General features: G+C 52.9%; 3 protein-coding genes across 3 annotated transcripts; all 3 read right to left on the bottom strand.

Moving 5' to 3' along the window:
• Nucleotides 1-2,200: 2,200 nt before the first annotated feature.
• Nucleotides 2,201-4,293, bottom strand: LOC139355584 (exonuclease GOR-like). Its single transcript, XM_071067424.1, is given in 3 exon segments — nt 2,201-2,406; nt 2,409-2,442; nt 2,445-4,293. Coding segments are annotated over 3 exon segments (2,073 nt in total). The 5' UTR covers nt 4,278-4,293.
• Nucleotides 4,294-7,569: 3,276 nt separating this feature from the next.
• Nucleotides 7,570-9,662, bottom strand: LOC139355585 (exonuclease GOR-like). The gene is given in 3 exon segments (XM_071067425.1): nt 7,570-7,775; nt 7,778-7,811; nt 7,814-9,662. Coding segments are annotated over 3 exon segments (2,073 nt in total). The 5' UTR covers nt 9,647-9,662.
• Nucleotides 9,663-12,939: 3,277 nt separating this feature from the next.
• On the bottom strand, nt 12,940-15,032 carry LOC139355586 (exonuclease GOR-like). Its single transcript, XM_071067426.1, is given in 3 exon segments — nt 12,940-13,145; nt 13,148-13,181; nt 13,184-15,032. Coding segments are annotated over 3 exon segments (2,073 nt in total). The 5' UTR covers nt 15,017-15,032.
• Nucleotides 15,033-15,166: the final 134 nt, after the last annotated feature.

Below are 15,166 nucleotides of genomic sequence, written 5' to 3' on the forward strand. Positions count from 1 at the left end.
TCGTTTGTAACATGAATGAGCCTAGACGATGTTATACTGAGTGAAATAAAGCCGAGGCCGGGCACGGTGGCTCATGCCTCTAATCCCGGTTCTCTGGCATGCCAAGACAGGTGGAGCACTTGAGCCCAGGAGTTGGCGATCAACCTGGGCAACATGGAGGAAGCCCATCTCTAGAAAAAATACAACAATTAGCCAGGTGTGGTGTGGACGCCTGTGGTATTAGCTACTCAGGAGGCTGAAGTGGGAGGATCTCTTGACCGCGGGAGGTGGAGGCCATGGTGAGCCGTGTTTGTGTCACTGTACTCCAGCCTGGGTGACAGAGTGAGACCCCCTCTGGAAAGGTGAATAAATACGTGACAAAGTTGTAAAGAGCAAAGACAGAAAGACAAATGCTGCATGATCTCACTTCTACGTGGAATCTAACAAAATTGAACTCATGCTTGTAGAGAGCAGAAAGGTGGTTACCAGAGGCAGGGGCCGTGGAGGGACTCGGGAGATGTTAGTCAAACAATACAAAATTTCAGATAGGAATAGTTCTAGAGATCTACTGAACAGCATGACAACTATAGTTAATAACTAAGCATTGTATACTTGAAAACAGCTGTAAGTGTAGATTGTAAACATGTTCTCATCACAATAAAATATGTATGTGAGGAAATGAGTATGCTAATTAGCTCCATTTTGTCATTCCACAATGTATACATATATGAAACCTCACGTTGAATGCCATGAACATATATAATTTTTATTTTCAACTTAAAATTAAATTTAAATAAATTATGAAAATTAAAAGAAATAACACACAATAAAAAAAAATATTTTATTTTTGAAATCTCCAAAGAAGGAGTCTATGTTATAAAGGAAAAGAAAATTCCAGCAACGGTAAAATCAATCAGAAATGCCCTACTTCAGTGCTTTCCTCAGTTTGTGTGACAGAGTGGAAATCCAGTTCTTCACTAAGTCATTGTTCTGGAACAGGGTGTGTTTGTATATAGGTGTGTGGGGGCTCACATATACAAATTAAATTAATGGTACTGTAAGCATTCAAACTATCAGTTTACTTTAGTGAGGTACACAGACACACACATACACACACACACACGCACGCACGCACACACACACACACAAACTCGTGTAAAATCAGCCACTCCACCAAAACTAGCTACTTAGTGTCGCATCTCTCATTGAAGATTCAAAATGGGAACATGGATTTAGACAGGCGTGATGATTCCTTCTCTCCTGGAGCCCAGTTGGAAGTCGCCTGACTGATTCAGACATTGTAATTGGTTGGTTGTGTGGGAGAATCCACTTTGACTCTCACCATACATACTCCTGGGAAGTCAGGTAGTGCAGCGGACAGAGCAAGGGCTCTGCAGCCAGGCTGACTGCACCTGACTTGTAGCTAGGATACCTCAGATAAACTGCTTAACACTTGTGCTTCAGTTTCCTCATCTGTAAAATGGGGATAAAACGCTATCTCTCTCACAACTATTATGAGGACTAACTGGGTTAATAGGTGCAAAGTACCAAGTACATAATAAACGAACCACCAGTGCTCCTTACAATCATGAGCATTTGGCGCAGGTGAAGACGCATGGTTTCTTGAGGTATAAAATTAAGCTTTATTTACCTACCCATTGGGTTGTTCCAAGGGTTAATGATACAGTGTTCACGATTTCCCAATGTAAGCCATTTTAAGAAGGAAACATAGTTAACATGAATCGAATACCTACTATGTGCGATTGTTTCAAGGCCTGCCATGTGTTGCTTCATTCATGCCTTATCGTGACCTTATGATCACGCTTTAAAGATAAATACGTAGAAGCACAAAAACGTCCTTTGTCCAATATGACAAAGCCAGTAAGTGGTGGAAGTTGAATTTGAAGCCAGATGTGTAATTCCAGAGCCCAAGTGCTTCACCCACCTCAGCGTGGTGCCTCTACAGAAAAATAGGTAAGGGCACATGGAGGAGCAAATGCCTTTCCGTTGTTTTTAAATTCTTTCATTTTTTGAAATTCCTAGAGACATTGATTCTTTGCCAGCCCCCGGGGGTGGGGGAAAGCTCGGGTGGGGGAGGGGAGGTTCCGATAGCACCAGAGGAGAGGAAGACGCCCAGCAGTTAAGACTGGCAGGAGGCTGGGGGGCCAGGGGGCTGGCTTTGTTCTCAGAGATCATGGAAGTCCAGGTGGGCTGAGGGAGGCTAGCGGTGGAAGAAGGACAGAGGTCTGGGAGGGTCAGAGGGATGGGGCCAGGCGCGAGGGACCGCGGCAGGGACTCGGGGGCCTGGGAGTGGGGGCTCGGGGCTGGGGGAGGCGATTGGTGGAAGGATAGAGGTCTGGGAGGGGCAGAGGGATGGGGACAGTCGCGAGGGGCCGCGGCAGGGACTCCGGGGGACTGGAAGTCGGGGTCGGGGTTAGTCTTGGCTTTTTGCCCTCTCCTGCAAAACCGGCTGCTTCGGTTTCTGTCGCTTTGCGGCCAGGTGGACTGGGTTAGCTCTCGGGAGCGATCGCAGTTGTGGAAGAGGCCTGGGTCTGAGGACAGGCCAGGGCGGCGGGAGAGGCGGACGGGTGGCCTCGCTGGATCCCGGCGCGCTCTCGGACTTTCCACATCACCAGCTGCAGGCAGGCGTTTGCGTCCTGGCAGGAGTCGTGCCCGTCCTGGCTGTCCTGGATGATCTGTCCGAGGTAGTCGGCCGTGAGATTCCTTAGGGAGCGCTTGTAGGGGAAACCCCGGTAGTGCGGGAAGAGCACCGCCGTGTCCACCACGGTGCTGTGGATCAGCTTCAGGGCCAGCAGGTCGCTCTCCAGGCTGTGCCCGATGAGGATGGTTTGGGCGCTGAAAAAGCTCAGCAGGATGGCTTGGACTTTCGGCAACGTGATGCTGGTCTGGGCGACGTCGGCCTCGGTCACGCCGGAAAACCTGGTGTTGTAGTCCACGATCTCGTTGTCGGGCTTGACGAAGGTGTCGTACACCACCCGCATGTCGGCGTCCACCACGGTGACACGGGTCAGCTCTAGGCCGTGCGTGGTGTAGCACATCTCACAGTCCAAGGCGTAGATTCCGGGATAAGCGTCTCTGGAAAACTCTTTCTTGAAGGTCTTCACGAAGCCATCCAGGCTCTCCTTGCGGCCGTCCCGCACGTGCTGCTTTGCCACCTGGCAGCCCACGGAGCCAGGAGCGGCTGCACAGCAGGTGTACTGGGTAAGCCGGCCTCCGGCCACTTGGCTGGAGCGGACCCTCCCCCAGTGGTAGTAACACACCTGGTCGCGTACACAGCGGCCCGAAGGGGACACCAGGTACTCGGTGCCACAGCGGCAGCAGACCCTGCGGGAGGAGTCGCCTGGCCCCTTCCCCTGGGCAGTGAAGAGGACGGCGCCTCCGGGCCGCTCGGGGTGCGGGAAGGGGTAGCCGTTCTCCTTGAGCTGCTCCCGAGTGAGCAGGAAGTCCTGGAGGCGGCTGTACAGAGCGGTCCTGCTGAGGCCGGGCATGGAGCTGGGGGTCAGGCCCTTCAGTCTCTTGAGGGCGTTCAGCACCACATTCAGGTAGACGTTCTTGTTGGGGCTGCGGTCGTGGGCCACCTTCTCCTCGTTCAGCGCCTTCTCCTTCGCCTCCTGCTCGGAGGCGCAGAACTGGAGACACTCTTGGGTGAGCAGTTGGAGATAGCCTCGGCGGATGACGGTGGGGACTCGGCACCCAGACTTTCGGAGGAGGATGGGTTTCTTCAGACTCCGTAAGGATGGACGATGGGCGATTCGCTTAGAGCTGTCGGTGGTGGAGGTCCTGTATGCCATCCCTGACCTGTTGTGCGTCTTCCATGGCTGTGTGCCGACCTTGGAGCCATCGGAGCGTTGGTGGCTGCTGGCCGCCAGGGTTCTCTTGGCATCTGTGGGACCTGTGTCCAAGCAAGGGCTGGGAAAGTGGGCGATCCTCTTCCTCTCCCTGGGGGCTGAGATGCGGACTGCGGGGGGCCTCTCTGTCAGCCTTGGGGCGGCTGGCGGCTGGCAGGCCGATGCCCTCTGCGCAGGGAAGTACCACGCCTCCGTCACCATCTTGGGCCACTCTGGGGCCACGGCCGGACCGCTATTCTGAGGCTCCGCCTGGATCCCCACAAGCGCTGAGGCCTGGTTGTACATCTGGGGCACCCAGAGCCCGAAGTTCCGGGCAGGTTGATGAGAGGGCAGTGGGAGCTCTAGAGCCTCGAGGGCCAGCTCCTCGGCCACCTTCTTAGCTTCTGGATATCCGGGTGGGAACCAGCAAGGAGCTGTGGCTCTCAACATCTTGCTGCCTTCTGGAGCACTGGCCTGGCTCTGCTGCTCTGCGGACTCGCGGGCTTCAGTGAGTGCCGCGGCCGCCGCGCCTCGCCTTTATATAGGCACAGGGCAGAGTGGGCGGGACTTCCCCTTCATTAGATTGGCACTTCAATCCAATCACACTAAACCCAATTAATTTTCCACCACACCGCAGCTTGGGAACGCCTCAGAGGGTCTGCGGATGGAATCAACTGGAACTCCTGGTTGCTACCCTTGGAGCTAGGTTGCTTTTCCTGAGTTAATTAACCGTCCCTGCCAAGCAGTCCTATCATGGCTACTGCTTCTGAGCTACATAGGAGTAAACTGAGCTTCAGGGAGGTTCGTCGACTTGCTCTGGCCCACACAGCACACCAGGGAGTCAGGATTGGGCCGGCGGTCTGCTGCACGCTGGAGGGCAGGACCTCTCTGGGGTGGCCTTTCCCTGCTCTGTGCACTCCTGCACTGTGGGCAATTTGAGGACAGGAAGTGGACGGCATCCACTTCTCTCCAAGGACATGGCCAACGTTCAACACAGGGGGTCTTCAAAAGGTTCACAGAAAATGGACGTTGTGAAAAATCTCTGCATGGATTTCAGTTGTTTTACACTAAAACAAACTTATACTAACTTGTTATAACCTTTCTGAACCAGATCCACTCTGAGGCACTAAGAAGGATGAGACACCCACTGAAAAGGCCTCCTATCAGAGCAGCACGAATTCCGCTAAAATGGCAGCAAAAACAAACATCAAATTTACGGTGAAGCTTGGGTGGAGGAATGAAGAATTCATTGATGTTTTATGTAAAGCTTATAAGGAGAGTCCCCCGAAGAAATCAGCTGTTCACGAAGGTACAGCTTGTTTTAAGAAGAGATGAGAAGATGTTGAAGATGAATCCTGCAGTGGCTATGAACACCATTGTGCCCAGATCAGCTTGCACCTGGGAGGCAGAGGATGTAGTGAGCCAACATCATGCCACTGCACTCCTGTCCGGGTGACGGGAGGGAAACTCTGTCAAAAAAAAAAAAAAAAAAAAAAGACATACACATCCAATAGAATGCTATTTAAAAAAAAAGAAGGGAAACATGTCGTTTGTAACATGAATGAGCCTAGACGATGTTATACTGAGTGAAATAAAGCCGAGGCCGGGCACGGTGGCTCATGCCTCTAATCCCGGTTCTCTGGCATGCCAAGACAGGTGGAGCACTTGAGCCCAGGAGTTGGCGATCAACCTGGGCAACATGGAGGAAGCCCATCTCTAGAAAAAATACAACAATTAGCCAGGTGTGGTGTGGACGCCTGTGGTATTAGCTACTCAGGAGGCTGAAGTGGGAGGATCTCTTGACCGCGGGAGGTGGAGGCCATGGTGAGCCGTGTTTGTGTCACTGTACTCCAGCCTGGGTGACAGAGTGAGACCCCCTCTGGAAAGGTGAATAAATACGTGACAAAGTTGTAAAGAGCAAAGACAGAAAGACAAATGCTGCATGATCTCACTTCTACGTGGAATCTAACAAAATTGAACTCATGCTTGTAGAGAGCAGAAAGGTGGTTACCAGAGGCAGGGGCCGTGGAGGGACTCGGGAGATGTTAGTCAAACAATACAAAATTTCAGATAGGAATAGTTCTAGAGATCTACTGAACAGCATGACAACTATAGTTAATAACTAAGCATTGTATACTTGAAAACAGCTGTAAGTGTAGATTGTAAACATGTTCTCATCACAATAAAATATGTATGTGAGGAAATGAGTATGCTAATTAGCTCCATTTTGTCATTCCACAATGTATACATATATGAAACCTCACGTTGAATGCCATGAACATATATAATTTTTATTTTCAACTTAAAATTAAATTTAAATAAATTATGAAAATTAAAAGAAATAACACACAATAAAAAAAAATATTTTATTTTTGAAATCTCCAAAGAAGGAGTCTATGTTATAAAGGAAAAGAAAATTCCAGCAACGGTAAAATCAATCAGAAATGCCCTACTTCAGTGCTTTCCTCAGTTTGTGTGACAGAGTGGAAATCCAGTTCTTCACTAAGTCATTGTTCTGGAACAGGGTGTGTTTGTATATAGGTGTGTGGGGGCTCACATATACAAATTAAATTAATGGTACTGTAAGCATTCAAACTATCAGTTTACTTCAGTGAGGTACACAGACACACACATACACACACACACGCACGCACGCACACACACACACACAAACTCGTGTAAAATCAGCCACTCCACCAAAACTAGCTACTTAGTGTCGCATCTCTCATTGAAGATTCAAAATGGGAACATGGATTTAGACAGGCGTGATGATTCCTTCTCTCCTGGAGCCCAGTTGGAAGTCGCCTGACTGATTCAGACATTGTAATTGGTTGGTTGTGTGGGAGAATCCACTTTGACTCTCACCATACATACTCCTGGGAAGTCAGGTAGTGCAGCGGACAGAGCAAGGGCTCTGCAGCCAGGCTGACTGCACCTGACTTGTAGCTAGGATACCTCAGATAAACTGCTTAACACTTGTGCTTCAGTTTCCTCATCTGTAAAATGGGGATAAAACGCTATCTCTCTCACAACTATTATGAGGACTAACTGGGTTAATAGGTGCAAAGTACCAAGTACATAATAAACGAACCACCAGTGCTCCTTACAATCATGAGCATTTGGCGCAGGTGAAGACGCATGGTTTCTTGAGGTATAAAATTAAGCTTTATTTACCTACCCATTGGGTTGTTCCAAGGGTTAATGATACAGTGTTCACGATTTCCCAATGTAAGCCATTTTAAGAAGGAAACATAGTTAACATGAATCGAATACCTACTATGTGCGATTGTTTCAAGGCCTGCCATGTGTTGCTTCATTCATGCCTTATCGTGACCTTATGATCACGCTTTAAAGATAAATACGTAGAAGCACAAAAACGTCCTTTGTCCAATATGACAAAGCCAGTAAGTGGTGGAAGTTGAATTTGAAGCCAGATGTGTAATTCCAGAGCCCAAGTGCTTCACCCACCTCAGCGTGGTGCCTCTACAGAAAAATAGGTAAGGGCACATGGAGGAGCAAATGCCTTTCCGTTGTTTTTAAATTCTTTCATTTTTTGAAATTCCTAGAGACATTGATTCTTTGCCAGCCCCCGGGGGTGGGGGAAAGCTCGGGTGGGGGAGGGGAGGTTCCGATAGCACCAGAGGAGAGGAAGACGCCCAGCAGTTAAGACTGGCAGGAGGCTGGGGGCCAGGGGCTGGCTTTGTTCTCAGAGATCATGGAAGTCCAGGTGGGCTGAGGGAGGCTAGCGGTGGAAGAAGGACAGAGGTCTGGGAGGGTCAGAGGGATGGGGCCAGGCGCGAGGGACCGCGGCAGGGACTCGGGGGCCTGGGAGTGGGGGCTCGGGGCTGGGGGAGGCGATTGGTGGAAGGATAGAGGTCTGGGAGGGGCAGAGGGATGGGGACAGTCGCGAGGGGCCGCGGCAGGGACTCCGGGGGACTGGAAGTCGGGGTCGGGGTTAGTCTTGGCTTTTTGCCCTCTCCTGCAAAACCGGCTGCTTCGGTTTCTGTCGCTTTGCGGCCAGGTGGACTGGGTTAGCTCTCGGGAGCGATCGCAGTTGTGGAAGAGGCCTGGGTCTGAGGACAGGCCAGGGCGGCGGGAGAGGCGGACGGGTGGCCTCGCTGGATCCCGGCGCGCTCTCGGACTTTCCACATCACCAGCTGCAGGCAGGCGTTTGCGTCCTGGCAGGAGTCGTGCCCGTCCTGGCTGTCCTGGATGATCTGTCCGAGGTAGTCGGCCGTGAGATTCCTTAGGGAGCGCTTGTAGGGGAAACCCCGGTAGTGCGGGAAGAGCACCGCCGTGTCCACCACGGTGCTGTGGATCAGCTTCAGGGCCAGCAGGTCGCTCTCCAGGCTGTGCCCGATGAGGATGGTTTGGGCGCTGAAAAAGCTCAGCAGGATGGCTTGGACTTTCGGCAACGTGATGCTGGTCTGGGCGACGTCGGCCTCGGTCACGCCGGAAAACCTGGTGTTGTAGTCCACGATCTCGTTGTCGGGCTTGACGAAGGTGTCGTACACCACCCGCATGTCGGCGTCCACCACGGTGACACGGGTCAGCTCTAGGCCGTGCGTGGTGTAGCACATCTCACAGTCCAAGGCGTAGATTCCGGGATAAGCGTCTCTGGAAAACTCTTTCTTGAAGGTCTTCACGAAGCCATCCAGGCTCTCCTTGCGGCCGTCCCGCACGTGCTGCTTTGCCACCTGGCAGCCCACGGAGCCAGGAGCGGCTGCACAGCAGGTGTACTGGGTAAGCCGGCCTCCGGCCACTTGGCTGGAGCGGACCCTCCCCCAGTGGTAGTAACACACCTGGTCGCGTACACAGCGGCCCGAAGGGGACACCAGGTACTCGGTGCCACAGCGGCAGCAGACCCTGCGGGAGGAGTCGCCTGGCCCCTTCCCCTGGGCAGTGAAGAGGACGGCGCCTCCGGGCCGCTCGGGGTGCGGGAAGGGGTAGCCGTTCTCCTTGAGCTGCTCCCGAGTGAGCAGGAAGTCCTGGAGGCGGCTGTACAGAGCGGTCCTGCTGAGGCCGGGCATGGAGCTGGGGGTCAGGCCCTTCAGTCTCTTGAGGGCGTTCAGCACCACATTCAGGTAGACGTTCTTGTTGGGGCTGCGGTCGTGGGCCACCTTCTCCTCGTTCAGCGCCTTCTCCTTCGCCTCCTGCTCGGAGGCGCAGAACTGGAGACACTCTTGGGTGAGCAGTTGGAGATAGCCTCGGCGGATGACGGTGGGGACTCGGCACCCAGACTTTCGGAGGAGGATGGGTTTCTTCAGACTCCGTAAGGATGGACGATGGGCGATTCGCTTAGAGCTGTCGGTGGTGGAGGTCCTGTATGCCATCCCTGACCTGTTGTGCGTCTTCCATGGCTGTGTGCCGACCTTGGAGCCATCGGAGCGTTGGTGGCTGCTGGCCGCCAGGGTTCTCTTGGCATCTGTGGGACCTGTGTCCAAGCAAGGGCTGGGAAAGTGGGCGATCCTCTTCCTCTCCCTGGGGGCTGAGATGCGGACTGCGGGGGGCCTCTCTGTCAGCCTTGGGGCGGCTGGCGGCTGGCAGGCCGATGCCCTCTGCGCAGGGAAGTACCACGCCTCCGTCACCATCTTGGGCCACTCTGGGGCCACGGCCGGACCGCTATTCTGAGGCTCCGCCTGGATCCCCACAAGCGCTGAGGCCTGGTTGTACATCTGGGGCACCCAGAGCCCGAAGTTCCGGGCAGGTTGATGAGAGGGCAGTGGGAGCTCTAGAGCCTCGAGGGCCAGCTCCTCGGCCACCTTCTTAGCTTCTGGATATCCGGGTGGGAACCAGCAAGGAGCTGTGGCTCTCAACATCTTGCTGCCTTCTGGAGCACTGGCCTGGCTCTGCTGCTCTGCGGACTCGCGGGCTTCAGTGAGTGCCGCGGCCGCCGCGCCTCGCCTTTATATAGGCACAGGGCAGAGTGGGCGGGACTTCCCCTTCATTAGATTGGCACTTCAATCCAATCACACTAAACCCAATTAATTTTCCACCACACCGCAGCTTGGGAACGCCTCAGAGGGTCTGCGGATGGAATCAACTGGAACTCCTGGTTGCTACCCTTGGAGCTAGGTTGCTTTTCCTGAGTTAATTAACCGTCCCTGCCAAGCAGTCCTATCATGGCTACTGGTTCTGAGCTACATAGGAGTAAACTGAGCTTCAGGGAGGTTCGTCGACTTGCTCTGGCCCACACAGCACACCAGGGAGTCAGGATTGGGCCGGCAGTCTGCTGCACGTTGGAGGGCAGGACCTCGCTGGGGTGGCCTTTCCCTGCTCTGTGCACTCCTGCACTGTGGGCAATTTGAGGACAGGAAGTGGACGGCATCCACTTCTCTCCAAGGACATGGCCAACGTTCAACACAGGGGGTCTTCAAAAGGTTCACAGAAAATGGACGTTGTGAAAAATCTCTGCATGGATTTCAGTTGTTTTACACTAAAACAAACTTATACTAACTTGTTATAACCTTTCTGAACCAGATCCACTCTGAGGCACTAAGAAGGATGAGACACCCACTGAAAAGGACTCCTATCAGAGCAACACGAATTCCGCTAAAATGGCAGCAAAAACAAACCAAATTTACGGTGAAGCTTGGGTGGAGGAATGAAGAATTCATTGATGTTTTATGTAAAGCTTATAAGGAGAGTCCCCCGAAGAAATCAGCTGTTCACGAAGGTACAGCTTGTTTTAAGAAGAGATGAGAAGATGTTGAAGATGAATCCTGCAGTGGCTATGAACACCATTGTGCCCAGATCAGCTTGCACCTGGGAGGCAGAGGATGTAGTGAGCCAACATCATGCCACTGCACTCCTGTCCGGGTGACGGGAGGGAAACTCTGTCAAAAAAAAAAAAAAAAAAAAAAAGACATACACATCCAATAGAATGCTATTTAAAAAAAAAGAAGGGAAACATGTCGTTTGTAACATGAATGAGCCTAGACGATGTTATACTGAGTGAAATAAAGCCGAGGCCGGGCACGGTGGCTCATGCCTCTAATCCCGGTTCTCTGGCATGCCAAGACAGGTGGAGCACTTGAGCCCAGGAGTTGGCGATCAACCTGGGCAACATGGAGGAAGCCCATCTCTAGAAAAAATACAACAATTAGCCAGGTGTGGTGTGGACGCCTGTGGTATTAGCTACTCAGGAGGCTGAAGTGGGAGGATCTCTTGACCGCGGGAGGTGGAGGCCATGGTGAGCCGTGTTTGTGTCACTGTACTCCAGCCTGGGTGACAGAGTGAGACCCCCTCTGGAAAGGTGAATAAATACGTGACAAAGTTGTAAAGAGCAAAGACAGAAAGACAAATGCTGCATGATCTCACTTCTACGTGGAATCTAACAAAATTGAACTCATGCTTGTAGAGAGCAGAAAGGTGGTTACCAGAGGCAGGGGCCGTGGAGGGACTCGGGAGATGTTAGTCAAACAATACAAAATTTCAGATAGGAATAGTTCTAGAGATCTACTGAACAGCATGACAACTATAGTTAATAACTAAGCATTGTATACTTGAAAACAGCTGTAAGTGTAGATTGTAAACATGTTCTCATCACAATAAAATATGTATGTGAGGAAATGAGTATGCTAATTAGCTCCATTTTGTCATTCCACAATGTATACATATATGAAACCTCACGTTGAATGCCATGAACATATATAATTTTTATTTTCAACTTAAAATTAAATTTAAATAAATTATGAAAATTAAAAGAAATAACACACAATAAAAAAAAATATTTTATTTTTGAAATCTCCAAAGAAGGAGTCTATGTTATAAAGGAAAAGAAAATTCCAGCAACGGTAAAATCAATCAGAAATGCCCTACTTCAGTGCTTTCCTCAGTTTGTGTGACAGAGTGGAAATCCAGTTCTTCACTAAGTCATTGTTCTGGAACAGGGTGTGTTTGTATATAGGTGTGTGGGGGCTCACATATACAAATTAAATTAATGGTACTGTAAGCATTCAAACTATCAGTTTACTTCAGTGAGGTACACAGACACACACATACACACACACACGCACGCACGCACACACACACACACAAACTCGTGTAAAATCAGCCACTCCACCAAAACTAGCTACTTAGTGTCGCATCTCTCATTGAAGATTCAAAATGGGAACATGGATTTAGACAGGCGTGATGATTCCTTCTCTCCTGGAGCCCAGTTGGAAGTCGCCTGACTGATTCAGACATTGTAATTGGTTGGTTGTGTGGGAGAATCCACTTTGACTCTCACCATACATACTCCTGGGAAGTCAGGTAGTGCAGCGGACAGAGCAAGGGCTCTGCAGCCAGGCTGACTGCACCTGACTTGTAGCTAGGATACCTCAGATAAACTGCTTAACACTTGTGCTTCAGTTTCCTCATCTGTAAAATGGGGATAAAACGCTATCTCTCTCACAACTATTATGAGGACTAACTGGGTTAATAGGTGCAAAGTACCAAGTACATAATAAACGAACCACCAGTGCTCCTTACAATCATGAGCATTTGGCGCAGGTGAAGACGCATGGTTTCTTGAGGTATAAAATTAAGCTTTATTTACCTACCCATTGGGTTGTTCCAAGGGTTAATGATACAGTGTTCACGATTTCCCAATGTAAGCCATTTTAAGAAGGAAACATAGTTAACATGAATCGAATACCTACTATGTGCGATTGTTTCAAGGCCTGCCATGTGTTGCTTCATTCATGCCTTATCGTGACCTTATGATCACGCTTTAAAGATAAATACGTAGAAGCACAAAAACGTCCTTTGTCCAATATGACAAAGCCAGTAAGTGGTGGAAGTTGAATTTGAAGCCAGATGTGTAATTCCAGAGCCCAAGTGCTTCACCCACCTCAGCGTGGTGCCTCTACAGAAAAATAGGTAAGGGCACATGGAGGAGCAAATGCCTTTCCGTTGTTTTTAAATTCTTTCATTTTTTGAAATTCCTAGAGACATTGATTCTTTGCCAGCCCCCGGGGGTGGGGGAAAGCTCGGGTGGGGGAGGGGAGGTTCCGATAGCACCAGAGGAGAGGAAGACGCCCAGCAGTTAAGACTGGCAGGAGGCTGGGGGGCCAGGGGGCTGGCTTTGTTCTCAGAGATCATGGAAGTCCAGGTGGGCTGAGGGAGGCTAGCGGTGGAAGAAGGACAGAGGTCTGGGAGGGTCAGAGGGATGGGGCCAGGCGCGAGGGACCGCGGCAGGGACTCGGGGGCCTGGGAGTGGGGGCTCGGGGCTGGGGGAGGCGATTGGTGGAAGGATAGAGGTCTGGGAGGGGCAGAGGGATGGGGACAGTCGCGAGGGGCCGCGGCAGGGACTCCGGGGGACTGGAAGTCGGGGTCGGGGTTAGTCTTGGCTTTTTGCCCTCTCCTGCAAAACCGGCTGCTTCGGTTTCTGTCGCTTTGCGGCCAGGTGGACTGGGTTAGCTCTCGGGAGCGATCGCAGTTGTGGAAGAGGCCTGGGTCTGAGGACAGGCCAGGGCGGCGGGAGAGGCGGACGGGTGGCCTCGCTGGATCCCGGCGCGCTCTCGGACTTTCCACATCACCAGCTGCAGGCAGGCGTTTGCGTCCTGGCAGGAGTCGTGCCCGTCCTGGCTGTCCTGGATGATCTGTCCGAGGTAGTCGGCCGTGAGATTCCTTAGGGAGCGCTTGTAGGGGAAACCCCGGTAGTGCGGGAAGAGCACCGCCGTGTCCACCACGGTGCTGTGGATCAGCTTCAGGGCCAGCAGGTCGCTCTCCAGGCTGTGCCCGATGAGGATGGTTTGGGCGCTGAAAAAGCTCAGCAGGATGGCTTGGACTTTCGGCAACGTGATGCTGGTCTGGGCGACGTCGGCCTCGGTCACGCCGGAAAACCTGGTGTTGTAGTCCACGATCTCGTTGTCGGGCTTGACGAAGGTGTCGTACACCACCCGCATGTCGGCGTCCACCACGGTGACGCGGGTCAGCTCTAGGCCGTGCGTGGTGTAGCACATCTCACAGTCCAAGGCGTAGATTCCGGGATAAGCGTCTCTGGAAAACTCTTTCTTGAAGGTCTTCACGAAGCCATCCAGGCTCTCCTTGCGGCCGTCCCGCACGTGCTGCTTTGCCACCTGGCAGCCCACGGAGCCAGGAGCGGCTGCACAGCAGGTGTACTGGGTAAGCCGGCCTCCGGCCACTTGGCTGGAGCGGACCCTCCCCCAGTGGTAGTAACACACCTGGTCGCGTACACAGCGGCCCGAAGGGGACACCAGGTACTCGGTGCCACAGCGGCAGCAGACCCTGCGGGAGGAGTCGCCTGGCCCCTTCCCCTGGGCAGTGAAGAGGACGGCGCCTCCGGGCCGCTCGGGGTGCGGGAAGGGGTAGCCGTTCTCCTTGAGCTGCTCCCGAGTGAGCAGGAAGTCCTGGAGGCGGCTGTACAGAGCGGTCCTGCTGAGGCCGGGCATGGAGCTGGGGGTCAGGCCCTTCAGTCTCTTGAGGGCGTTCAGCACCACATTCAGGTAGACGTTCTTGTTGGGGCTGCGGTCGTGGGCCACCTTCTCCTCGTTCAGCGCCTTCTCCTTCGCCTCCTGCTCGGAGGCACAGAACTGGAGACACTCTTGGGTGAGCAGTTGGAGATAGCCTCGGCGGATGACGGTGGGGACTCGGCACCCAGACTTTCGGAGGAGGATGGGTTTCTTCAGACTCCGTAAGGATGGACGATGAGCGATTCGCTTAGAGCTGTCGGTGGTGGAGGTCCTGTATGCCATCCCTGACCTGTTGTGCGTCTTCCATGGCTGTGTGCCGACCTTGGAGCCATCGGAGCGTTGGTGGCTGCTGGCCGCCAGGGTTCTCTTGGCATCTGTGGGACCTGTGTCCAAGCAAGGGCTGGGAAAGTGGGCGATCCTCTTCCTCTCCCTGGGGGCTGAGATGCGGACTGCGGGGGGCCTCTCTGTCAGCCTTGGGGCGGCTGGCGGCTGGCAGGCCGATGCCCTCTGCGCAGGGAAGTACCACGCCTCCGTCACCATCTTGGGCCACTCTGGGGCCACGGCCGGACCGCTATTCTGAGGCTCCGCCTGGATCCCCACAAGCGCTGAGGCCTGGTTGTACATCTGGGGCACCCAGAGCCCGAAGTTCCGGGCAGGTTGATGAGAGGGCAGTGGGAGCTCTAGAGCCTCGAGGGCCAGCTCCTCGGCCACCTTCTTAGCTTCTGGATATCCGGGTGGGAACCAGCAAGGAGCTGTGGCTCTCAACATCTTGCTGCCTTCTGGAGCACTGGCCTGGCTCTGCTGCTCTGCGGACTCGCGGGCTTCAGTGAGTGCCGCGGCCGCCGCGCCTCGCCTTTATATAGGCACAGGGCAGAGTGGGCGGGACTTCCCCTTCATTAGATTGGCACTTCAATCCAA

Source organism: Macaca nemestrina, chromosome 8, assembly GCF_043159975.1.
Source record: "Macaca nemestrina isolate mMacNem1 chromosome 8, mMacNem.hap1, whole genome shotgun sequence".
NCBI lineage: Eukaryota > Metazoa > Chordata > Mammalia > Primates > Cercopithecidae > Macaca > Macaca nemestrina.